We start from the raw sequence: 26113 nt of genomic DNA on the forward strand, positions 1-26113 counted from the left end.
GGGAAAAGAATGGATGAGAGGGGAAGAATGGATGCGGCTGTTTCAGCGGGGAAGAATGGAGAATGGATTGGGTTTGACTCAGAGCTAGACCGGCTGGAGACAGAAGGAGGTGAAGACAACGTGATCATTTCGCGTGCTAAGTTAGGGCTTCCAGGCTTCCTGCCACGCTGACGTGCTCATCTAGAACACCACTTCCGTAAAAATGATAAAAACATAAAACATAAGAGAGTTATCAATTACGATGACAAATGTGCAAAAACAAGCACAAAGTTGGCGAAGAAGTGCCACCCGTGGATGGCAGAAAGTTAAAAATCCCGTGAGATACCGAAGCTTACCGATGAAGGAGGCGGGAGGCCTGGGCTCGGAGGGCAGGTCCAAGACCCATGGGTCGACGTGGACCCCTGGCTGCACTTAAAATTCATAGATAGAAAATTGAAGTCGAATAAACTACTAAGGAAGGGCTGAGGCAGAAGGCAAATAAACTCACCTATCAGCGATCACCACAGTCCACTCGCCATCGCCGCCTCGCCGGAGCCCAGAGGTCACCGGATCCACACGCTGTCCCGTCGGTGGAGAAGGAAGAAGAACTCGCTGCCTCGCCGGTAGGGCCGCTGGCTTCCACGGAGGCTCGTCGCCGGCGGCGCCTTGCGGCGCGAGTGAGGAATGGGATGGGGCTCGGACTGGGCGGGCGGCGACTGCTAGGATGGAGGCACACACTGCAGGCCGGCCCATTCGGCCATTCTCCCGTTCATGTTCGGCCCAAGAATCCGAATAATCCCCATCTCGAAAAGAAAATAAGGAAAAAGAAAACAAAAAGAAAGGAGAAGTGCTCGAGGTTCTTGCTCCGCTCTCACACTTTCTTTCTGCCTGCTCATCCCAATCCGCCCACCGAAACTCTCGAATCCGCGGCCGCCCCCTCCGCGATCCCGACCTCCGCCGCCTTGCCCAACTCGACGCTCTCTTCTCCTGAACGCGCTGCCGCCCCCGGGGGCGCGGCCACCGGGGCCCTTACCTACTGCTGCTGGGCTGCTGGGGTGGAGTGGAATGGAGTTCCGGCCGGAGTGTGATGTAAACAAGATGAGGGAGCTGCGCTTCGTTGTATTGGTTCTGGTGGTATCCTTGCCGTGTTTCTCTGCATCCGATCGCCAAGGTACTACCGCACTGCCCTATCGTTCCTGCAAGGTGACGCTCACAGCCGTTGCTTGCCTCCATGCGTCCGCATGAGTGTGTTTTGGGTACCTGTTAGCTGAACAAATGGGAATTTAGTTGTATTGTTAAACTGTTGCTGTGTTCTAATCAGTGTTTTAGAAAGCGGTAGGTACTAGTTGGGCACCGAGCACCTAGGTAGCAGTTGGGCAGGCAATGCTGCTGCTAGGCGGGCAATTTGGCGCTTGTGCTTCGTAAGAGATTGTCGCCTAGCGCAAAGGTGCCACCTTGATAGGCCAGCTGTCTGATTATCGAGACGGCGGTTGAAATATTTATGTATTGACATTGCTAGTGGTATCTTCTTCTTCTTCTTTTTTGGTGACTTACATTGCTAGTGGTACCCGGGAAAGATGGATTTGCTTAAACTTAGATACTTGATAATGAAGGGCGGGCCTGGTGCAAGCGGTAGAGTCTTACCGCATGTGACCGGAAGGTCCCGGGTTCGAGTCGTGGTCTCCTCGCATTGCACAGGCGAGGGTAAGGCTTGCCACTGACACCCTTTCCCAGACCCCGCACAGAGCGGGAGCTCTCTGCACTGGGTACGCCCTTTAGATACTTGATAATAATGATACCCAACATGTTTCTGCAACTGCAATTAGCTCATCATAGCATTTAATATGGGTGTACAATGATTTCATAAAAAGCACAGCAGCATGATCATTAATGTTACCTGAGAAAAGATTCCAACTAAGTCATATAACTGTGGTGGTCTATATATATGGCAGTGTTCACATTAAAACACTAGTGTATGGACTTGTATCTGGGAGAAACCTTGAGGATAGGTATAACTGTCGACATGACTCTCTTGATACACCAAACTACCAATGCCATCTTCTTTTTCTGTCTGTGTGTATGTATCCCTCAATGTTTAAGGTTTGGTTGACATGGAGAAACAAAGTTAGTTTAGATTCTTCAGGGATAATGTAGGCATTTAAAGAAAAGAGGAAAATGTAATCCTCAATGGCCAATTGGATCTCTTGTTTACAAAACTCAAGTACCTTATCAATACTGAATGACTGACTATGTTTTGCAGGAGATGCTTTATATGATATGAAACAAAAACTGAACGTTACTGGCGGTCAGCTTTCAGATTGGAACCAAAATCAAGTTAACCCTTGCACATGGAATTCTGTTATTTGTGACAATAGCAACAATGTTATTCAAGTGTAAGTGGGAGCCCATGTACCTTCTTTCTTTGTTTGCTTTCATTATATTCTGATGTTGTTGGAGTGCTTATGTTCCCCTCTATTCTGATCTTGTGTGTTTTTTTACTAATCTTTATTCTCTCTTGTAGAACTTTGGCTGTACGAGGATTCACTGGCGTTTTGTCACCAAGAATTGGAGAACTCCAATATTTGAGTGTCCTGTGAGTATGATGTATTATTCTGTAGATTATATATACTTTTGACATAATCACTTTTATAAACATCAAAAGGAATGGTGTACATTTATTACACTATAGCAATAGTTAATTCATTTTTCCGGAGAATTACATCATGCTATTCAAAGTAAGACATTTATAGAATGAGTACATGCAATAAAATTATAATGAATCCAGTCCAGACACCTTGGCATGTCTGAGAAATTAGGAATCAGTTTCTCTATTGAATCTTACTGTTCTATGACTGTTGCTTCTGTGGATAGACATGTCTGCTTCTCTTCATGTTTTGGGGCAAACTGATATGTTACTGAAACAAGATCATAGTGGGCTAGCTATCTGTGCAAGTAAACTAGGATGATATGGATTGTACCAGTGTCACGTATGCTAACATATTCTATTCCAGAGAAATTGGTACTAGTTCTGGTTATTACCGTTAGATATGTGTCATACATGAACTACTGTTCAAGCTTGGTGCAATTTAATTTCCTGATACTACTTGGACTACTATGAAACTGTATAGCATATGATTTTGCAGGTCATTGGCTGGTAACAGTATTACCGGTACCATACCAGAGGAGTTTGGTAATCTATCTAGCTTGACAAGCTTAGATTTGGAGGACAATCTTTTAGTTGGAGAAGTACCAGCTTCTCTTGGCAACCTTTCTAAGCTACAGCTGTTGTAAGTATTTTAAAATCAGAGTTCCCTTCTTATAAATAGAGTTATATGTCCTACGCATTGGCGGATCCACGGGGGGGGGGGGGGGGGGGGGGGGGGGGGGGGCTGCAGCCCCCCCCCTGTGAGCCTTAATTCCTCCTTAAATTACTGTAGCATCAAGCATAAATCATCATTAAATCTTCATTATCAATCAACATGTCCATTACTTAGCCCCCTCCTTGATCCCATCCTGAATCCGCCACTGGTCCTACGTATTCGAGAAAAGAAATAGAGTTTTATGTGACCTTTTCATGTAATCTTCCTTTCTCTCATAACCAGAATACTGAGTCAAAATAATTTCAATGGGTCAATTCCTGGTAGCATAGCGAACATTTCAAGCTTGACAGACATGTAAGACGGAGTATGATACCCTTTTCAGTTTCTTATAACTCAAGTTCATTTAAATGTTCTTGTCGTGCTGTGTTGACAAAAAAACATTTTGATTACAGCCGCCTGGCATATAATAATTTGTCCGGTCAGATACCTGGTTCGCTGTTTCAAGTAGCACGTTACAAGTATATGAAGCTTGCTCTTAATTTTTTTCTTTCATTCTATGATTTTTTCCTAATCCTGAGTGAATGTAAAATTCTCTTTTTCCATGACCAGCTTTTCTGGTAATCACTTAAACTGTGGACCCAACTTCCCGCATTCTTGTGCATCCAGCATGTCCTATCAGAGTAAGTTGCATTCTGACTACTGTATTTATTATTTTACCAATGCATAGTAGTTTTGTAGTATAGATGGTTTTCTTGTAGTTTATGAGATTGCTAATTCCATAATTATCATCTTACAGGTGGATCCCATAGCTCAAAATTTGGCTTAATACTTGGAACAGTTGGTGGAATTTTAGGGCTTCTTATTGTGGGAGCTCTGTTTCTAATCTGTAATGCAAGGAGGAAAAGCCACCTGCGGGAAGTTTTTGTGGATGTAGCAGGTTCCATGCCCTTGTAGTTGATGCCTTGCTTTTAGTCTTTCACAGTAGTGAAGTAATAGTCTTAATAATGGCTTAGCAAAACTGTTATCTCTTTAAAAACTTCATAAACTTTAGAGCTCCCAAAGACCAAGACAGTAAGCACATTGATACTTGATTATTAATATACAGCAGGCTCGTGTTTCAGTCATTGAAAATGATAATTTCCTAATCAGAATACATGACCCTACACCTTCATCAATCAGGCACTGTGTTAACCACAATAGTTTCAAGTTTGCATAGTTTATGCAATCACCTAAGCTATATACCAATTTATGTTCTGCAGGTGAGGATGAGCGACGAATTGCGTTTGGCCAGCTCAAAAGATTTGCATCGCGAGAACTGCAGATTGCGACTGATAATTTCAATGAAAGAAATATTCTTGGACAGGGAGGTTTTGGTAAAGTGTACAAGGGAGTTCTTCCAGATGCCACTAAGATTGCTGTAAAACGACTGACTGACTATGAGAGTCCTGGTGGAGAGGCTGCTTTCTTGCGCGAGGTTGAGCTTATTAGTGTTGCAGTTCACCGCAATCTCTTAAGATTAATTGGCTTCTGCACGACACAAACAGAGCGCTTGCTGGTCTATCCATTTATGCAGAATTTGAGTGTTGCCTACCGCTTAAGAGGTATCATTTTTTGAATTTGTCCATGCACCCTGATAGGATTCCTGATCCTACCAGCAACGTTGCGTAGCTTGTATGGGTGTGAGGGAGGAGGAGCAGGCTTGGAGCCTCGCTGCCGGCGGCTGGGCGCCGTCGCGAGGTTGCAGGCGTGGAAGATGACAGGGGGCGGCTAGGGCAAATCCCGGCTCCCTGGGGAAGCCGGAAACAATTAAGATTGTTTCTGCTTAATTCTCAATAATCCCAATTACAATAATTTATACTCTAAAATATCCTTTTACGAAATAACCCTCAAGCTAATAGGTAAATATTAATTCACTGTAAACAATAACTAAACGGGCCTATTCAGCCACTATTGGACCGGTTGCGCCTCTTATACTGTATACCGGTCATAACATCTCTTCCCTCCTCGGCAAACAGCTCGTCCTCGAGCTGGACCTCAGGATATTGCTCCTTGAATTCTTCCAGCGGCTCCCATGTCGCATCATCCACCGGAAGCCCCTGCCACTGGACAAGAACGCGCCACTCGCCGCGACGGAGTTGAGCGCGCAGCACCCGCTCAGGCGCTTGAAGAAGGCGGCCATCCTGCACCGGCGGAAGAGGAACTGGAGCAGCCGGGGGAGCTCCCGTGTAGGCCTTGAGCTGACTGACATGGAATACGTCATGAAGGCGAGCGCCGGCAGGAAGTTGTAGACGGTATGCCACCGGCCCGACGCGCTCGAGCACCATGAACGGCCCAGCGTAGCGTGGCCGGAGCTTGCCCTTGGAGTGCGCGACGAGGACCTGCATAGGACGGTGGAGGAGGCGCAGCAGCACCTAGGCGCCCACCGCGAAGGACACGTCGCGATGATGTTCGTCATAGTACCGCTTGGCGTACTGTTGTGCCTGAAGGAGACGCTCCCGGACCTCCTCTAGGAACGCGTCGCGATCGCGAAGCATCGTGTCAGCCGCCTGAGTCTGAGCCGCCCCATGCTGGAGCGGAAGGAGGGGCGGTGGGGGGCGACCATAGACCACCTCGAACGGCGTTGCCCGGAGCGCCGTCTGGAAGGACGTGTTGTAGCAGTACTTCGCCCAAGAAAGCCAGTCGACCCAGGAGCGAGGACGATCCCCGGTGACGCAGCGTAGGTACATCACGATGATCCGGTTGACCACCTCGGACTGCCCATCCGTCTGTGGATGGAAAGCCGTACTCAAGCGCTGCTTCACGCCTGAAAGCTTAAAGAGATCACGCCACAAATTGCTGGTGAAGACGGGGTCGCGGTCGCTGACGATGGAGGTGGGGAAGCCGTGGAGGCGCACAATGCCATCGAAGAATGCACGCGCCACCGACGCAGCCGTGTAGGGGTGGCTGAGGGCGATGAAGTGCGCGTACTTGGAGAACCGATCAACCACCGTTAGGATGACCGATTTGCCATGCACCTTGGGGAGGCCATCGACGAAGTCCATAGAGATGTCCGCCCACACCTGCGATGGAACAGCCAAGGGCTGGAGCAACCCCGCTGGGTGCGTTGTCGGCGTCTTGTTCCGCTGGCACGTGTCGCAAGAGCGGACGCAGTCCTGCACCAGTACGCGGTCACCTGGGAAGTAGAAGTCTTGGCGGAGACGAACAAGGGTCTTCTGTATGCCCTCATGGCCGGCCTTGTGTGCCAGCGCCACCACCTGGGGACGTAGGTCGCCATGTGCCGGGATGAAGACACGCTTGCCGTGGAGCAGCAGACCGTCCTCGGCGCGCCACGGAGCATCCAGCGCCCCGCTGGTCAGCTGCTGGAGGAGTTCACCGGCCTCCTGGTCCAGCGTCAATGCCGCCCTGATGTCGTCGTAGAGACGGAAGGAGGGCCCGGACACAGCCATCGCCGTGGGGCCGTCCTCGTCACGGCGGGAGAGCGCATCGGCGGCGGTGTTGAGGCACCCCGGCCGGTACTCGACGGTGAAGTCGAACCCGAACAACTTGCTGAGCCACTGATGTTGAGGAACAGTGGACAGCCGTTGATCGAGGAGGAACTTCAAGCTGTAGTGGTCGGTGCGGACGAGGAAGCGGCGGCCCCAGAGGTACGGCCGCCAATGGCGCACAGCCTGGACCAAGCCGATGAGCTCGCGCTCGTAAGCCGCCAGCTTGATGTGACGGGAACGGCTGACTGAAGAAGGCCAGGGGACCCGCCCCCTGGTGCAGCACCGCGCCGAAGCCGGTGCCGGAGGCGTCGTAGTCGACCACGAATTGGCGATCAAAGTCCGGCATTTGCAACACAGGTGCCGATGATAAAGCGCGCTTGAGGCTGGAGAACGCCTCGTCAGCCGCCTCATCCCAGGCGAACGCCTCCTTGCGCAGGAGACGTGTGAGGGGCGCAGCGATGGACCCGAAATCCTTAATGAACTTTCTGTAGTAGCCGGCCAGCCCCAAGAAGCCCCGTACGCCGCGGGGTGAGCGGGGGGCCGGCCAAGCTGCGACCGCCTCCACCTTGTCGCTGTCCATGGCGACGCCGTCTTTGGAGATGACGTGGCCCAAGTAGGCCACGGAGGAGGCGCCGAAGGAGCACTTGGACCTCTTGAGAAAGAGACCATGCGCGCGAAGGGCGCTGAGGACGAGGCCGACGTGCTGGAGGTGTGCTGCCCACGATGTGCTGTAGATGAGGATGTCATCAAAGAAAACCAGCACAAACCTGCGGAGGAATGGGCGAAGGACGTCGTTCATCAGCGCCTGGAAGGTTGCCGGCGCATTGCAGAGGCCAAACGGCATGACCAGGAACTCGAAGTGCCCCTGGTGAGTGCGGAACGTTGTCTTGGCGATGTCCTCATGGTGCATGCGCACCTGATGATAGCCCGAACAGAGGTCAAGCTTGGTGAAGTACTTGGCGCCGTGGAGTTCATCGAGAAGCTCATCGACCACCGGAATCGGGAACTTGTCCTTTGATGTTTTATCGTTGAGAGCCCTGTAGTCGATGCAGAAGCGCCAGGAGGCATCTGCCTTCCTGACCAAAAGGACAGGGGCAGAGAATGGGGACGTAGAGGGCCGGATGATGCCCTGTTCCAGCATGATGGCGCATTGACGCTCGAGCTCATCCTTCTGCAGCTGTGGATACCGGTACGGCCTGACCGCCACCGGTGCCGTGCCAGGAAGGAGATGGATCCGATGGTCGTATGGCCGCATGGGCGGCAAGCCGCGCGGCTCCTCAAAGACGGTGCCGTGCTGCTGTAGTAGTCTGTCCAGCAAGGGCCGAGGTTGGTCGGCTGCGTCCGCGGCCAGCAGGTGTTGAGGCGCCGGTGGAGAGCCCTCGCACTGCCAAGTAATGCGTCGGTTGTCCCGCTGGAAGGACACCGTGTGGGCGTCGAAGTCTCAGGTGAGGGGCCCCAAGGTGCGCAAGAAGTCGACGCCGAGGATGAAGTCGAAGCAGCCCAACGCGAGGCTGACGCAGGTGACCGGGTACGACATGCCACCGATGGAGAGTGGAATGTCGCGGCCGATCCCCTCGCACGGCAGGCGCTCCCCGCTGGCGACGGTGACATGGAGGTGCGCGGCGCCCGAGGAAGAGAGCCCCAAACGGCGCATCACGTGGCCCTGGAGGAACGTATGCGTGGACCCGGTGTCCAGCAAGGCGAGGAGTCGTTCGCCCTTCAGCGACACACGCAGGAGCATTGTGTTTTCCGTTCGAATGCCTGCGAGAGCATACATCGAGACAACAAGGGCATTAGCTGTAGGCTCCTCTGCCGGAGTAGCCGAATCCTCTGGTGGCACAACCCCGTCTTCTGCGGTCGCGTATTCGTCGATGGTCTCGAGGTAGAAAAGGCGCTTGCACACGTGTCCCGGCGGCTGGGTGGCAGGGGCCCCTCCCATTGCTGGTGCAGCAATGGACGGCCGTGGTGGTGTTCGCCCACCCCGCTGCTGTGGCGGCTGCGCCGGCATGAAGGCCGCCGCGCGGCGCTCGAAGGCCCGCGCGAGGTACATCGCGGTCTGCAGGTCAGGCGGGTGCTGCAGCTCGACGTCCACCTAGATGTGCTCCGGAAGACCGCCGACGTAGAGCTCGGCCTTCTGCCGTGGGTTCAGATCACGCCCGTGGCAGAGAACCGCGTTGTAGCGGTTGGAGTACTCCTGTACCGAGGAAGTGAAGGGCAGCCGCGCGAGTTGAGCGAGTCGTGTGCCCTGCATTGGGGGCCCGAAGCGGAGTTGGCACAAGGCGCGAAAACGATCCCAAGCTGGCATGCCTTCATCCTGCTCCAGCGCGTAGTACCACGTCTGGGCGTCTCCGCGGAGGTGGTACGAGGCGAGCCAGGTCCGGTCCGAGTCCAGGGTTCGCTGTCCGTGGAAGAATTGATCGCAGTGGTTCAACCAATTGAGTGGGTCGGCGCTGCCATCAAACGTCGGAAACTCCAGCTTGTAGAAACGCGGGGGCGCGTGTGCTCCTTGGACAGCTGTGGCGGCGGGAGCGCCACTCTCCATGGCGATAGCCACCGCTGCGTCGTTCCCCGAGGGCAGCGCAGCCAAGGATGGGGCGCCTCTGTAGTAGAGGTTACCCGCAGCGTCACCGTAGAAGACGCCGGGGGTGAGAAGCAGGGACACATCCCCACCCGCAAAGGCATGTGGTGGTGGCGTTGTCGACGTGGAAGTGGCCATGGTGTAGATCGGAGCGGCTGCGGAGCCCACCATCGCCCATGACGGGATTGGTGACGGCGAAGGCGGCCACGGGAGCATGTGGAGGGGGAGTCCCGTGCTCTGAAGCACCGGCAGACTCACGGGCGGCACCGCCGCGGAGTGATCTGCGGGCGCGGCGGCCGGCGCGGGGAGGGTGGGTTGCGGCGGGGGCGGTGGAGGCAATGACGCTGGCGGAGGATGTTGCTGCGTGAGCCCCGTCCACGCGGCCTGCATCGCCGCGATACTCCGGTTCATCACGGCCATATTCGCCGACATCTCGGCGACAACCTCGGCGAGGGAGTCCAGCGTAAGGGGCTGGGCACCCGAGGACGCGGGGGAGGCGGCCGCAGAGGATACCGCCGACACGGCGGAGGAAGAGGACTGCGGCAGCGGAGGGGTTGGGGGAAAACTGGACTGCGGCAGCGGAGGGAGTGGAGGAGAACCTAACATTGCTGATACCAGGTTGATAGGATTCCTGATCATACCAGCAACGTTGCGTAGCTTGTATGGGTGTGAGGGAGGAGGAGCAGGCCTGGAGCCTCGCTGCCGGCGGCTGGGCGCCGTCGCGAGGTTGCAGGCGTGGAAGATGACAGGGGGCGGCTAGGGCAAATCCCGGCTCCCTGGGGAAGCCGGAAACAATTAAGATTGTTTCTGCTTAATTCTCAATAATCCCAATTACAATAATTTATACTCTAAAATATCCTTTTACGAAATAACCCTCAAGCTAATAGATAAATATTAATTCACTGTAAACAATAACTAAACGGGCCTATTCAGCCACTATTGGACCGGTTGCGCCTCTTATACTGTATACCGGTCATAACACACCCCTCTAGGTACAGGATTGTGGTTATTTGTAATCTTTGTCGCAGGCACGCATACTTACTAAAGAATTAAGTGTGTGTGAGTGCGTATCCAGGGATGTACCCTTTCTTCTTTAATATAAGGAATATAATGATATACAGCTCTCCTGTGTGTTTGAGAGAGAAAAAATGCACCCCTCAATGTATTTTGCTAAGACGTTCCACTATTACTACCTACAAAGGGATTTTCTCTATTATTTCCCTTCCTTTTATGTACAGACAGAACTTTACCCTTGCTAATTTGTATATGGTAGACCTTGGACCTCCCACATAACATTTTCTCAACCTTTTGTTAACAGGCTTGATTTGTTGCATCTATATACAACAAGCTTTCCCACTGGCCAAAAAAATTATTAACTTATTTAGCGTCTTTCTTTTCTCGTAATTGATGCTGGTCTCATATCATGTGTCCTGTGTTCTAAATGCTATCCAGATTTTAAGCCTGGAGAACCCATCCTAGACTGGCCTTCAAGGAAACGGGTGGCTATAGGTACAGCTCGTGGACTGGAGTATTTGCATGAACACTGCAACCCCAAGATCATACACCGTGATGTTAAAGCTGCAAATGTATTGCTTGACAAGGATTTCGAACCTGTTGTTGGTGATTTTGGCCTAGCAAAGCTCGTAGATGTGCAGAAGACATCTGTGACAACACAAGTCCGTGGAACCATGGGTTACATAGCACCTGAGTACCTGTCCACAGGGAAGTCGTCCGAGAGGACTGATGTTTTTGGCTATGGGATCATGCTTCTTGAACTTGTGACTGGTCAGCGGGCTATTGACTTCTCACGGCTGGAAGAGGAAGATGAAGATGATGTGTTATTGCTTGATCATGTAAGTCTTTTTTTTTCACTTCCAAATATTGGATAGGTTTGCTCTCTGCCTCTTCGGTTACGGGATTTTTTAAACTGGCTCCATCCTTAATGCAACCTGATTCCTATGTATGTTACGATGTACCTCTAACTAAATACAGGTAAAGAAGCTACAGAGAGAAGGGGAGCTAGACTCCATTGTGGACAACAACCTTAATCAGAATTATGACAGCGAGGATCTTGAGATGATAATACAGATAGCACTGCTCTGCACGCAGCCATCACCTGAGGACCGGCCATCAATGTCTGAAGTGGTTAGGATGCTGGAAGGTGAGGGTTTGGCGGAGAGGTGGGAGGAGTGGCAGCATGTGGAGGTGACAAGGAGGCAGGAGTATGAGCGGATGCAGCAGAGGTTTGACTGGGGAGAGGATTCCGTCTACAATCAGGAAGCGATAGAGTTGTCTGCAGGTAGATGACAATCAGTGGAACGGATGGGTGTATAAATGCAATGATGCGGTGCCTGCTGTGCTGTATGTAACTGTTATTTACTTTGTAGAGTAGTTATTAGATAGATATGTTCATAAGATTCAAACAAACTTGTTGAGCAATGCATGAATGTGGATGGAATTAGATGGATAAAGGGCAGTACATAGATTCAGCTTGTTCGCTTGTTGGTAGCCAGGACTTATCAGTCATGGTATAATTTTTTTTTCTCACAACAAATCAGCACCAGCCGGACTTATCAACCCAGAAACCAACCAGCAAGCAAGCTGATTGAGGTAATTGTACTTAATTTGATGGACATATAGCAGTGGTTCGGTTGTTTCTGCGCCATAAACATGCATTGACATTCATCTCTAGTTGTCAACTGTTAATAAGTCAGCATATAGTTTTCGGCTTTTGGATTTGTGTACTTTTTTTAATAAATGTATCAATATTATTAGTGGCCTTTAACTGTTTTTATTGTGCCTACCAATTTACAATGCAAAGGGGGGGGGGGGGGGGGGGGGGGGGCTAATAAACCATATTATTAGTGGCCTTTAACTGTTTTTTTTTATAAATGTATCCATATGAATGTATTTTTAGTTATCTTAGCACTGAAGATAATCTGTCTTGACACGGTCACCTTTGCCATGGCCAGAGAGAATATTTTAGAGAAATAATCAGTTTGTTCGCTTGTTGGTTTTAGTCAGGGCTTATCAGCCAACCAATAGTATTTTTCTCTCACAACAAACTAGCACTGGCCGTGCTTATCAGCCCAGAAATCAACTAGCGAACAGGCCGAATGTAGATAAAACTGTCATAAAGCAAAGTTTAATACTCCATCCGTTCTAAATTATAAGTTACTTTGACTTTTTTTATTTATCTATTTTATCATGTATCTAGACATATTATTATATCTAGATGCATAGCAAAATGGATGTACCAAAAAAGTTAAAATAACTTATAATTTGGAATTAAGAGAGTAAGTTTTTTCGATGGACACAAATGATGATTCTCTAAAAGAAACACCAAACAAAATGAATGGAAGAGAATGCAACAAAAGAAGTGATGTTGTTGTCGCTTGTGAGATGATAGATAAACACAAAAAGCCTGTTCGCTTGCTCGTAAACGATCGTAAATTTTTAGCTGGAAATAGTGTTTTTCTCTCACACCAAACCAACCAATAGTAAATAATCCACGATACGATACGGCCTCCCGAACAGGCTGAAAGATAACGCGATTTCTTCTTTCAGTGAATAAATTATCCGACATGGCTCCTAACATCATAGCGGCGGTACATTCTAAACTTTGCTCAATATTATCCATTTTGTCATGGCCTGACGTGAGGAGATAAAGGAACAAACCAATCAATGTTGTAGGTGTTTTACATAGACTAATGCGGTAACGCCTGATGAGAAAATCATATGCTCTTTGACTCAAATATACTACTGTGTGCCGGAACACATTTGTACGATGCTGCAAGCAACTTACATAGGAACATACCTTAATTCTTCAGGTCGCTTGATCCTTGAAGTAGTATTTCACAAATCTCGATGGCAACTTTCGCTTGTCGGCCTCTTTTGCAAATACGAAAGAAAGAGATCCCACAAAGTCATAAGATAACCCTCGTCCAGGAGTAAGGGCATGTTTGGTTGGAAGCCTGGATGACTTGCCTGGAGAAAAGTGTTGCCTGAGAGTTGCCTGGAATTTTAAGAGAATCTGCCTGGCCAGGCAAGTTGAGAGTTATTCATTTGGTTAGATGCCTGGCCTGAGAAAGCTAATGAGTAGAGATCATGTGTTTTCTTCTCTGCTGGAGAGGTAATTAATTTATTTTCTTAATTAATAATACGTCAAATATACACAAATAAACATACAGTGATAAAATAAAAACAGATAAGTGAGTTTTCTTAATTTATAATATGCTTAAATTAATGTGTTTTTTATTTATCTTTGTATAGTTAACATGTATTTTTATAATCTGATTAACTAAAATATATAATTTAGTAAATTGTTGCCACGTGTTTAATATTAGATAATCACGTTTAATAAGATTAAATAGGAAATATATTGATAAATTATGTCTTTTAGTATAAATCATTGCTTTTATAAATAAATAATATAAAAACAAAAAATAATTTTATTATTTTACTTGACAACTATTTACACATATAATTAAGGGACGGATATTATAAGGAAACATGGGAAGGTGTTTCGGTCACACCTTTATATCTTGATGGTGAGACAAAAAAAAAACAAAATTAAATGACTACAGCAAATAAAAAACAAGACAAAAAGTGCATTACCGTATTGATTTAGCCCAGGCAGCAGCGTGCTGTTGCGAGGCGGTCATTTTCGGTGGCCTGGCAGAGGGTGCCTCGCCTGGCCCAGACATGTTTCCAGGGCTCCATCCAAATGCACTCCAGGCAGCATCCAGCAGCTGTTTGCCCAGGCAAAATCAGTCCAGGGTGCAAACCAAACAAGCCCTAAATCCCTGGCCTGTCGCGCCCTGCGACTGTAGCATTCACTGTGCATCCAAAATTTTAAATATTCCATGCATGTGCAAACATTGTGCATCCTAAATTAAAATACTTCGATTCTTGTGCCAGCACTATTTACCTGAATGTTAAATGCTTTTGTTCACTGTACGGCACACACAGCCGAATTTTGACCGCTGTTCATCGCGGGCGCGGCGGCAGCGCGCGCCCAGTCGTGCTAGTAAAAAGTCAAATCAACCTCGATACCGCGAGGCAGCAAACGACCGTAGGAAGGGGATGGAACAGAAAAGTGCATGCGCATAGAGGCAAATAGATGGACTCTCAAACGTTTGGATGGGTGGGGATGGGAATTGGGATTGAGATAAGAAAAAAAGATATTGTATCTAGCCATCAGTTCTTTACATCTCATTTAATCATAGTCATTCATTTATTTCCCTATCTTTATCTCACTCCCTATATCCTAATATCCAAACGTCAAACTATTTTAGGATAGAGATAAACCCATATGATTTTTTTATCGATAATGCTAGGTCAAGGCGTCTGATCCGATAGAAATCCCTAGGACGTCGCCGAAAGTAGGCCGCAATTCCGGTCGAACGACCCAATAGACTCAAATTATGTTACTAAACAAAATATAGAATACTCCGCTCTGACTTTCTCTTTCCTCATGCTTTCCCGCAGCGTCCGCACCAATTCCGCAGCACTCCTCGTACCATGACCGCACCGTTGTGGCGTGCTGCATCGCGGGCACGCCCGCATTGCCGCTGCATGCTCCACCACGGCTTCTCCACCGCACCCCACCGGCCACCATCCTTCCTCTCCACTGCGCTCGAGCGTGGCCGCCAACCTTCGTCACTCTCCATTGCGCCTCCGCCCTGCCGCGACCTTCTACAGCGCGCCCGCCTCTGCTGGTCGTGGTGCTGGTGCTACCGTCATGCGCGCCCAGCCTGTGCGGCTCGCTCCTTTCTCCTACAAGTTGCAAGTGTTTCAAAGGCACGTTGCGAGTGGTTCAAACGCATGTTACAAGCATTTGTTTGAAATGTTTTATCTGTTTCAGACGTATGTTGCAAGCGTTTCGATTTGCATATGTGAAACATATATATGTCGCAAGAGTATGTTCAAAATGTTTCAGCCATTTATATTACAATAAGTGTTTTCATGTTGTAAGTTGCAAGCGTTTTTTAGATGTTGCAAATGTTTAACACACATGTTTCAAGTGTATGTTTAAAATATTTTATCTATTTCAGACATATGTTGCATCCAAGTGCTTCATATTTAAGAAGTAGAGAGTCATGGGGCAATGCTTGAACGCCGGGGGATGGGGCGCAGCGAGCTGGGGTCGGCGATCGAGGTGCGCGACGCACTTGGGGGCGTGCGTCGTTCTCATCTCGGCTCGTGGGTCCTGTCCGTGCGGAGAGAGGAGGGGGTTCAACGGGAAGGAGTGCGCGGGGGTGGCGTCGGGCACGGGGAGGAGGCGTGGTGACAAGGGGTTAAGAAGGAAGGAGCGGTGATGTGCGGCGTTTCCGTAGGCATACGTGACGGAAGAGGCGCGGGCGCAAGTATCTCTGTTTGGTGCGGTTATGGGTTTGTGGGGGCATCAGGATGAAGTGGCTGGCAAACCAGAAAAATATTGTAGATATAAAAAAACTGCACTAGCAAATTTAATAAAAAAAACATCTCGATCCTAAGTACACCGCCCTCGTTTCCCTCCTCGCGTTCCTACTTCCTTTTCCCGTTTGCCGCCGACACCGACGCGCTCTCTCTCATGCTTCACATTAGTTGAGGATATTTTATCTTCAGAAAAAAGAAAAAAGAAAAATGTCTAACATTACCATAGGTGACAGGTTTACAATAGGCTATGGATGGCTATTGTTTATTCACTTGCAGTCAGGTTTGTTGACTTTTTTTCATGTCACCTATTTGATTGCTGCGCCTTGATTGTATATTGCGTTTTAGCATGAGAACTTGTTCCCGAATATTGGGTTGATTGAAGCCATTGGATTGTTGAAAGTTTGAGAGTCTAAGTAAAACATCGAATAGAGATGTGGGATGTGTGGTGAAAACCACTTTGAGTGAAGTATGAGTTGACCGCTTTAGCAAAGCTATGCTCAACCACGAATCACTACCTTTTTTTTTCTTTCATATTCTTTCCATTCTCTTTTTCTTGTTAGACAATCATTTTTTTTCTCGAACACGGAAGGGAATTGCGCATCATTTCTTTAAGAGAGAAAAAGAAGAACAGTAAAAAGGAGGGAGAAGAACCCCCCTCCCTAAGGGAAATACTAGACCAGAGCAAATAGCCTTTTCCATAGCTAACATGACCTGTGATTGTGAGTCATAAGGCCAAAGAAACTAGTCACAGGCTAAGCGACAAAGAGCACCAACAGAAACTTAGGAAAAATCAACCCACAACAAGCGATCCAGCCAGCAGCTCCTCGAGTCCTTTTGCACCAGCAGAGCACCATAGGATGCATTCATTTGTGATTGTCTGCAGTAATATTGTGATGCTTGGACTTGCACCATTAAAGACACTCCTTCCTGTGCTTCCAAATTTCAAAGGCCACCAGGGTAATGAGTGTATTAAGCCCTTTTTTAGACAATTGTTCTTGACATTAACGTTGTTTCCAATACACCTTTCAATGCCCTGTATATTGTGTGAGTAAAGAAGATTAAAAGCGTAGTGTTGAAAATTAACTAGTACCATTTTGGTATGATGCTATGTGGGGCAAGCAGTACTCTAGGTGCGCCAAGAGGGCAAACGCGCCAATGGCAGCATGAGGCAGCAGGAACGTGCGGTGAGCGTGCCTTGGGTATATCTATTAGGTTGTTAGGTTTCGCTTCAGACTTTTAGTTTCTTAGGAAGTTTGTTTGGATAAGTTATATTTCTTAGTCTCGAGTGCACAAGATTAGGAGAGCTGGCATATAGTATGCTTATAAGATGTACCTGTGTAAGGTTAAGCAATACATGAACCTTCCTTCTATCTCCATTTTCTACCTCTACCCTTCCCATTTTCCCAACATAGGGCGTTGAGGTGAACAACCTCCTCCCACTCCCATCCAGGATCGCGATTACCTCCACCGCCTACCCACACTTATGAAAAAGCTAAATACTTCTCGTGCTTATTTGTTTTAATAAGAGTAAAATGCACCGTGGGTCCTCAAACTTAGTTTGGGTGTCATCCAGGTCCTAAACTTACTAATAGTGTCACATTAGGTCCAAATCACCATAACTTGAAGTAATCTGCATGCATAGCACATTGATTTCACAATGACATATCACCATTGTGTGGGGCTCGCATCTTCGGGAGGGAAGGGATGTGACTCACATGTGGGCCCACATGCGTTTCATGTCATCGTTCAGTGTGTCACGTAGGCAGATTAAATACTCAAGATATGGTGACTTGGACCTCACATGACATGCTTAGTAAGTTTAGAAATTTTGGTGTGCATTTTCAAAGTTTAGGGGCCTATATGGCACCCTCAGCCAAGTTCGGGGACTGATGGTGCATTTTGCCTTTTTTTTGCGAAAATGAGCCTCTTTTACTATTGCACTATCTGATGGTCTGGTTTCATTTTGATAAATATAACCTGTAACAACTTGAGTACCAAGGTGCAGCATGGTTGGTAGAACATCCAGTTGAGAGGCTGCCCATGTGATCTTTAACCCAGGTGCTCGCGAGTCCTGGTTTCTTGATGTATTCTCCGTGGCAATTTTTTTTTCTTTTTTTTCATAACCTTTGATAAATTTAAAAGCTGAAATCTTTCTTGATTGTTGATTAATTTACTATCTCAACTTAATATACTATACAATTCACTATATTCTTCCTCCTTAGAAGTTGTATCACTCAGATTTTGAAAGTTGCACCTTTCAACCTGATGCTTTTCATTTTTTCTTCTTTTAGGACAATTCTGCACGTTGTTGGATCTCTCATGAAAACCACCTTGAAGAAATTTTTGTGCATTCAAATTTTCCAGAGCTAAGGGAGTCAGCAGATGTAAAACTAGTAGATACTTAAATGTTTGTTATCCTTGATGTCCAATTTTTTTCCCATATAATTGGGTTCTCAATATGCATGCAGCTATCAGAAGTCTCTGATCGATGCTATGGTCTTACACTAGCACCTGGAGAACAGATGATTGCTGTGGTATGCCTTCGGCTTTTGTATCCAACATCTTTTTGTTCAACTGAACTGTTACTGTCGGTGAAGAGATATGCATAAGCTACAATTGATGGCTCTCTTTTTTCAGGTCCGCAGTTTGGATCTGAACCTTTTGAACCAGATGTATCAAGTCAGGTAATTTTACTTATGCGTTGTGAAAAGTACTGGGTTCTTGTGCTACAAATCTTCCTTGCTTTAATATAACATTTAGAATTAATTTTGGTAATCAAAACAACAGGACACAAAAGGCGGTGGTTGAGTTCATCTGGATCAGTGGCCAATTTGTTGGTATTCCACTAGACAGGAGCATTGATATTTGCAGTCCACAGTCTGCAGACTTATCGTCAAGTAACCTTACATGGTGGGGATCCAACATTTTGTGGTCGCTGAAGAAATACGAAAATGTTGAAAAGAGGCTTGTGTTATGGGATGTTGTAACTGTGCTGCAAGAGTTGAAGAAATCTGCACCTGCCTTTCTGGAGACTTTAGTGCATAGTTGGGTCTCAGCTTTATTTTCGGGTGACCCACTGCATGTTTCTATCAATGCCCTGTCATGTTCAATGCATGGCATGATGCCCTATGTCAGCTCGCGGAAGCTATACTTACTGAACATAATTTGCAGAAAAGTAATGCTCAGCAATCATGCACAGCATGGTCCTGGTGCTCAATATGGTAATGAGGAAGCAACTGATTTCTGGAACGCTCTTTTGGTAAGGAGTGAAACAGAACTGCGAGAGAGGCTGGTGGGTTTCACCTTTGCCTCAGTCCTGAAGCGGACAGCATGTTTGTTCAATGGTACCTCTACTGAAAATTGCTGGTTTCCTGTCGGGGTTGCCCAGATGGATTCTTGGGTATCCATGAATGACAAAAAAGTGCATAGCCAGCAGCAGTCTATCAGATCGAAGATCAAAGATCTAGGAAGCAGGTGCATTTCAGAGATACCAGTTCACTAACATTGGGCACGGAACCTAACTGTTTCCTCCTGCAGGATCGACGGATACTCTGATGTAGAAAGCTGCCCCTACTGCTCTTCGCCAGTCCATTTCGAGTCGTCTGACGTAGCCATCTGTGGAGAAAGGCACACACTGTCGCGGTGCAGGGCATCCATGATCCTGTGCTCCGTCGTGCAACCAGTGTGGCACTGCGGGTGCTGCGGTGGCACGGTCGACAAGCTGTTGCCGGAGTCGTTCTTCACCATGCAGGCGTCCACCATCCATGATGAAGGATCGCTCGATTTGTCAGCAGCCTCCGTAGCACTCTGCCCCTTCTGTGGCATCCTGCTGCAGAGGTCAATGCCGGCGTTCCTGCTCTCCACCTCGCCGGTTTAGAGTCTTTGGATGCTAGTAGTCAGCCTCCAGGAGTAGTAATATCGTAATTCATTAGAGATTAGTACCAACTACTAAGTTTGTCCTAGTTGATGCTGCTTTCTCTTACCAAGTATAGCCGGCAGAGTGGCACTGTGGCGGTGCGGTGCCCGTAGTGGGGCTCGAAATGTTTGTGATAGGTTCGGCTATGCTTAGCTCGCCGCCGTTTTCTGGTCAGTGTTTGTAGCTTTACTCTTAGGGCCATTTTGAATATGAAACTGATGGGCCTTTTGGTTTGAAATTGGACGCTTACGGTGCCTGATTACCAGGCCGAAATCAGCTATCTCGAAGCGGACTCTCTCATTCGATTTATGTTGTGGACATGCACTTCAGCGAAAACCAAGCTCCACCATGTTGAGATCAACGACTGCAAAAATCTCGAGTCACTGAGTTGAGACCAGGGTTCAAGCTGCCCAAAAATCGCACTCTACCGGCGTCGTCGTGGGGGTCGGCGGACAAACGTACTGAATTTTTTTCTTTTATGACCCATCTTTTTAAGATTTTCATAAATATGCTCCTAGAGGTATGTTTTCAAAATCTAGACCTTTAGCTCGGCGCCGTAGTAATTGGCACCGAGATTACATATCTCGGTGCCATAGTTTTGGGTGCCGAGCTTCCTCGGCCACGTCGGCGTCGACGCAGACGTGGCGGGCACATGGCAATCACCTCGACGCCGGAGTCATTAGCGCCGAGCTTAACACCAAGATCTATGGCGCCGAGCTTGACGCCAATGACCCCGGCGCCGAGGTGGTGTTTTAACTCGTCGCCCCACCTTCCTAGCCGAGGCTTCTTCCTCTTCTTTTTTCTCCCTCTCAGGTTTTTGCTCTCCCCACTTCGCCCTACCTCATGAATCGGTATATTGGACCTTGGAAACTTTGATTTGATCCATAGATCTTTGAGAGCAAGATATCATCGCTCCCCTCCTAGTTTTTTTTCGCATCGATTCAATATATATGAGTTGGATTTTTCAACCTAAGAATCGTCGTTACTTAGGGTTTCATGCAATTTTTAATATTTATATTATACAACCGTTGGATGTCAAGACGTGGAAAAGCTATCAAACCAAGGTAAACTCAGCGCATGTTGTTATATTATGGGTTCATTGTTGTGGATCAAATAGAAAACCCTAGGTTTAGGGTTTAATGTTAATTGCTTTCGGTTCTTAGAACAAAATTGGTTAAATTATAGTTATGGCTGGATGACCGGAAATACCTTCGACCCATTGTCTCTGCTTAGTGGTGTTCCAGTGTCCATGTGCTTTTACGGCGATCCTTGTAAGGTAGCTAAGTCCAATGAAGAGGATACATATAGGCAGAGGTATTGGATGTGTTCCAATTTTGTGTTTAAACCTACACTTCGTCAGCATCGCATTAACAAGATGGTGAGAAATTGATGTTGTGTAATAATTATTTTGTATCATATGAAATCTTGCATGATTTTTTTATAACAATTGCATTTGTTGCAGACCCCTCCACCGCTCTATGATTTTGAGCAGTGGATCGACACTGAGATCAAGCCTGAAGACAAGGAATGGATACAGAAACTGTTGCGGTGAGAGGCGAAGGACAAGGAGATGATGGAGAAGAGACACAGAGAGAAGGCTATAGAAAAGGAGCACAAGGAAGAGGAGGAAATGAGGCGTGTTGCTGTGTATAGGGAGGAGAGGGAGAAGAAGCTTGAGTGTGCACGCCGAGCGAAAGCAACGATAGAGGAGAATGTCGATGCCCTAAGGAAGGGAAAGTGGCCTCGTTACACTCAGTAGTCTCCATGACTTGCTAGTTTTATGGTTTATTCATGAACAATGTTGTCTACTGTTGAACTTTTCATTGTGTTGTCATATCATACACTTTAAGTATGGGCATACGTAGTGAAATGAGCTCATGTAATGCAAATAAAACCTAACAAAGTAGGGCATTATATAATTCAACATGCACAACACATGAAATGACATATGAGAACCTGTACCAAACTAGGGTACAGAGGTCCTAAAGTAAACCTAACATGTCTTAGGTAATTAAAGCGAACAACAAGCACACGAAATGGTATGTGAGAACATGTACCAAATAAGAGTACATAGTTCCTTCGAGCTTCCCCTTAGTCCTCGTTGGAGCCCCTCATAAGGAATCTCTCGCAAGGGCCAAGCTCCCGATCGGGTAACTCCGTGGATAGCCCCGGGCCTTCCCCACGCGCAAGTGGGTCTCCGGTGTGCCTTTCGACAAGCTTCTCCCAGACCGCTCTCCGCTGTCTTCACTATCAAGCTTGCGGTCAAACCGTCGCGGGCCTTGTTCCCTTCGGTACAAGGTGCGGCCACACCACAAACGCGATTGGTGTGATCTCGCAAGACTACAAGCCCCTCCGATGTATAATAATGGTGCACGCAAGCACCGAGTGATAAAGAGGTGTGCAAACCTCACTAAACACTAGGCCTAAACCCAAAGTAAGTGCATAAGCGGTGGTCTAACTAACCTAAGTACTTCGCAAAGCACCTATGCTAATCACCGAATGTATCACTAAGCACTATGTAAGTGGAGATTACTAAAATGGTGTATCAACACCTTTGGTATGTTTTCTCAGCTCTCCACATTTGCCTTGGCCGGTTGGAGGCATGTTTATAGCCCTAAATGAGAGAACTAGCTGTTGGAATCAAAACCAACGTTTCTGCTAGTGACCAGACACTGCTGTCGTCCTAATCGGACATGTCTGGTCTTGCCGACCATTGGAGTGCGCGCGTTGATCGAACTCTGGGCCAAGTTTGGTCTCACTCGATCGAATGCATCTGGTTGAGCTGTCGTCGCTCTAGAACCTTTCTAGACATGATCGGACGCTACTTCTTGGTGCATCCGGTCATCCTACCGTCGCGTCCGGTCACGCTGAAAACATTGCCGTGACGAAGAATAGTGTCATCTGTGCGTTCGGTCACTGCTTCGCTCAGCGTTCGGTCATAGCTGCTGACACCTGCTATTGCCAAGCAACTAATCGGACGCGTCCGGTCCTCTTAGGGCCACATCAGGTCACCTCTGCCGAGCTCGTTTCTTTACGATCTTGCGTCTAGCCTAGTTCCCATCTTCGTGCTTAGACTTTGCTTGATATCTTGGGTCTTCTCTTATGCTTCTAGGGTGTTGCTTATAGTGTTGATCGTGGGATCATCATGTCGCCTTCATTCAAGTCATGTCTTGCACTCTATTGAACTACAAAACAATTACTTACAAATTCATTAGTCCAATTTGGTTGTGTTGGTCATCAAACACGAAAATCCAAAGTAAATGGACCTAGGGTCCATTTTTCTTACAATCTCCCCCTTTTTGGTGATTGATGACAACATGACCAAAGCAAGCAAATAATAAAAATTTTAGAATTTAAAATTATTTACTTGCTAGGATGCAATGCAAAGGGCAAGGTTATATGATGCTAAAAGATACCACATATAAATATCTTTGGAAACTTATCTTGCCCTTGCAAATGTTCCCATGTGGCATTATGGATTTAATCCTCCCCCTAACTCCATAATCCACCATCCTTCCTTTCTCGTACCATTACCACTTGTAAATTATTATGATTGGGCTTGTTTTTGGTCCTACAAATTTGAGTCCGGTCTCACTCGATTGGACGTGTCCGGTCACGCTAGCGCCGCTCTGGAACCTTTCTGGACATGATTGGATGCTACTTCTTGGTGCGTACGGTCATCCTGCTATTGCGTTCGGTCATACTGAAAACATTGCCATGATGAAGAACAGTGTTATCTGTGCGTCCGGTCACTGCTTTGCTCAGCATCCGGTCACAACTGCTGATGCCTGCTGTTGCAGAGCAACTGATTGGACGCGTACGGTCCTCCTAGGGCCATATCTGGTCACCTCTGTCGAGCTTATTTCTTCATGATCTTGCGTCTGGCCTGGTTCCCATCTCCGTGCTTGGATTTTGCTAGATATCTTGGGTCTTCTCTTATGCTTCTAAGGTCTTGCTTATGGTATTGATCGTGGGATCATCATGTTGCCTTTGTCCAAGTCATGTCTTGTACTCTATTGAACTACAAAACAATTACTTGTAAAGTCATTAGTCCAATTTGATTATGTTGGTCATCAAACACCAAAATTCAAAGTAAATGGGCCTATGGTCTATTTTCCTTATAATCTCTCCCTTTTTTTGTGATTGATGACAACACGAACAAAGCAAGCAAATAATAAAAATTTTGAAATTTTAAAACTATTTACTTGCTAGGATGTAATGCAAAGGGCAAGGTTATATGATGCTAAAAGATACCACATGTAAACATCTTTGAAAACTTATCTTACCCTTACAAATGTCCCCATGTGGCATTATGGATTTAAGCCTCCCCCTAACTCCATAATTCACTATCCTTCCTTTCTCGGACCATTATCACTTGTAAATTATTATGATTGGGCTTGCTTTTGGTCCTATAAATTCCCCCCTTTGGAATCAAACACCGAAAAGGAAGACATTAGTAGCACAAGGGAGGGTCAAACTTTGTGATCCTTTGTATGTGGAGTAGAATAGGTCACAAAATTTGACTCTCACATTACATAGACTAAGCTCCCCCTAAATATATGCATACATATGATGGAGAATGTAGTTTATGCATAATTGGGAAATTAATGATCAAGGGAGTTTAATCTATATAATGCATGGAGAAAGCATATAAATACCAAAGTGAAATCAACATGATGATATCGGTTTAGAAATACCACATGTGGAAACTAATTTGATTTATACCACTTGCAATAGGTGGTGGATATTTGAAGTATGATGCTTAACTCCGGGAACTCCATTTTCCTTGCAATGAGACTACTACACATGATAAGCTTGAAAAGGTGTTAGTCTCAAAGCATCCAATTTATAGAGTAACCTCTCCCTAAATTTGTGCACACAAGTATAGAATACTTGTAGGAGACATGCACATTGATTTTAGAATAAAAAATACCACTTAAAAAATGACATCACATGAATATGAGAATCATTTTCAAAAGTGATATTCGGGAGAAATTATCTACAATTTGGACTTTGGCACATATTAGATGAACAATTATAAAATAAGCTAGTTGCCATGCTCCTAAACAATTTAAACCATGTAGGTTTGCTCCAAGGGTTAAGAGTGAAACCGAGTAAACCTACCATAAGATATACCTAGTGTATGCAAGACAAAACATTAAACATACAAATGCAAACCTAGGCATGAAAAGGAACTAGATGCTAATTGAAATTGCAAGAGATTAAATCTAGTTACATAACATGGGAATGGGAATTTGGGTCCATAGTATTCACTAACCCACTTGGCAATTACCTTGTCCATAATGATGCACCCCGTGAAATACACCCATACTTTGCCAAGTCTCCAAATTCCCCGAACTCCATCAGACTTCTCACTTCCCTTTTGGGATCCAAACCTTCTTGGTGCTCTTCATGTTGGAAATGATCTCCTTAAGCACCCAAATGCATTTGACCCCATTGTTGACTTACTTGTTCACCTTGATGGCCACCATGTTGTCATTTTTCTTCTTCTTCAAGAGATAAGTTGTGGAGGCCTTTCTGTCCACCTTGTTGGTTAGGTGTTGGAGAGCTTGCTTGTTTCCTTTTTGTTTTTCTCTTTCTTCTTAGCTCCTCCCCCATTCTTCATCTTGCACTCATAGGACTTGTGGCCTTCCTTGTGGCGCACGTAGCAAATCATGGGTTGTCCTTCATCAAGCTTCTTCACTTCCTTAACGGTGTTATCTTGATGATGTTTGACTTGCTCCATTTTGCCTTTTACTTGAGTCAAGTCCTTGGTAAGGCGAGCCACTTCTTGCTTGAGTTGGTCATTCTCCATTGTGACCTCTTGTGTGCATGTATCTACAACAACTTTCTCAACACAAACTTGGTTGAATAAGGGTGAGTCTAAACATAAATCATTGCAAGAAGTAGAAGCATCCTTTTTAGTCATATTAAAGATAGAACTTTTCTTTTTAGGTGTCTTGGTGAGGGTTGTACCGACGGCTTCAAGATTAGCAACTTTATTAGTTAGTTCATCACAATATTTGCACATGGTTTCCATTTTAGCAAACAAACTTTTATAAGCATCTTGTGAGCTAGCTAACTTTTCTTTTAATTTTTCATTTTTCTTTACAAGTTGCTCATCATTGATTGTGCATACATTTATTGTTGCACTAGCCTCAAGTTTCTCAATTTTTGTAGATAGTTCAATATAGAGAGTAGCAAATGTCTCATATTGTTCAAGCAAGGTTTTATATACTTCTTGTGAACTATCTAGCTTTTCTTGCAACATTTTTAGTTTTTTTTGTTGGCTAGTGCAAGCCTTAGCATATTTAAGATTTTCTTACACAAGTTCATTAAGAGAAGACATTTTATCATCACTATCACTCTCACTAGAGGATGAGCTTTCATTACCTCGTGCCATAAGGCACACACA

General features: G+C 46.5%; 2 protein-coding genes and 1 pseudogene across 3 annotated transcripts; all 3 read left to right on the plus strand.

Moving 5' to 3' along the window:
- Nucleotides 1-900: 900 nt before the first annotated feature.
- Nucleotides 901-12014, plus strand: LOC136515603 (LRR receptor kinase SERK2-like). Of its 2 annotated transcripts, XM_066509146.1 has the most exons (11): nt 901-1150; nt 2240-2372; nt 2501-2572; nt 3123-3266; nt 3582-3653; nt 3752-3817; nt 3909-3979; nt 4096-4236; nt 4559-4900; nt 10815-11215; nt 11355-12014. In XM_066509146.1, the coding sequence occupies exons 1-11, from the start codon at nt 1045-1047 to the stop codon at nt 11667-11669; spliced, it is 1863 nt and encodes a 620-aa protein (XP_066365243.1). In that variant the 5' UTR covers nt 901-1044; the 3' UTR covers nt 11670-12014. The 2 variants fall into 2 exon arrangements, with proteins under 2 accessions (XP_066365243.1, XP_066365247.1); XM_066509150.1 differs by lacking the exons at nt 3582-3653; nt 3752-3817 and having other exon boundaries at nt 11355-12013.
- Nucleotides 12015-16029: 4015 nt separating this feature from the next.
- Nucleotides 16030-19659, plus strand: LOC136535998 (uncharacterized). The gene is made up of 6 exons (XM_066528433.1): nt 16030-16062; nt 18074-18166; nt 18251-18316; nt 18420-18466; nt 18570-19256; nt 19320-19659. Exons 1-6 carry the CDS (start codon nt 16030-16032, stop codon nt 19657-19659), a joined length of 1266 nt encoding a protein of 421 aa, XP_066384530.1.
- A 1071-nt stretch (nt 19660-20730) lies between these two features.
- Nucleotides 20731-21457, plus strand: LOC136537733 (uncharacterized; annotated as a pseudogene).
- The last annotated feature ends 4656 nt before the right edge of the window (nt 21458-26113 follow it).

This window comes from Miscanthus floridulus, chromosome 2 (assembly GCF_019320115.1).
Source record: "Miscanthus floridulus cultivar M001 chromosome 2, ASM1932011v1, whole genome shotgun sequence".
In the NCBI taxonomy this organism is placed as follows: Eukaryota; Viridiplantae; Streptophyta; class Magnoliopsida; order Poales; family Poaceae; genus Miscanthus; species Miscanthus floridulus.

Excerpts from the sequence above, each read along its gene's own strand:
- LOC136515603 (XM_066509146.1), top strand. The coding sequence starts at position 1,045 with ATGGAGTTCCGGCCGGAGTGTGATGTAAACAAGATGAGGGAGCTGCGC. Across the intron at positions 2,373-2,500 it reads AGCAACAATGTTATTCAAGT|AACTTTGGCTGTACGAGGAT; the intron begins GTAAGTGGGAGC and ends TCTCTCTTGTAG. Across the intron at positions 3,267-3,581 it reads CTTTCTAAGCTACAGCTGTT|AATACTGAGTCAAAATAATT; the intron begins GTAAGTATTTTA and ends TCTCATAACCAG.
- LOC136535998 (XM_066528433.1), top strand. The coding sequence starts at position 16,030 with ATGGATGGCTATTGTTTATTCACTTGCAGTCAG. Across the intron at positions 18,167-18,250 it reads AGCTAAGGGAGTCAGCAGAT|CTATCAGAAGTCTCTGATCG; the intron begins GTAAAACTAGTA and ends ATATGCATGCAG. Across the intron at positions 19,257-19,319 it reads ATCAAAGATCTAGGAAGCAG|GATCGACGGATACTCTGATG; the intron begins GTGCATTTCAGA and ends TTCCTCCTGCAG.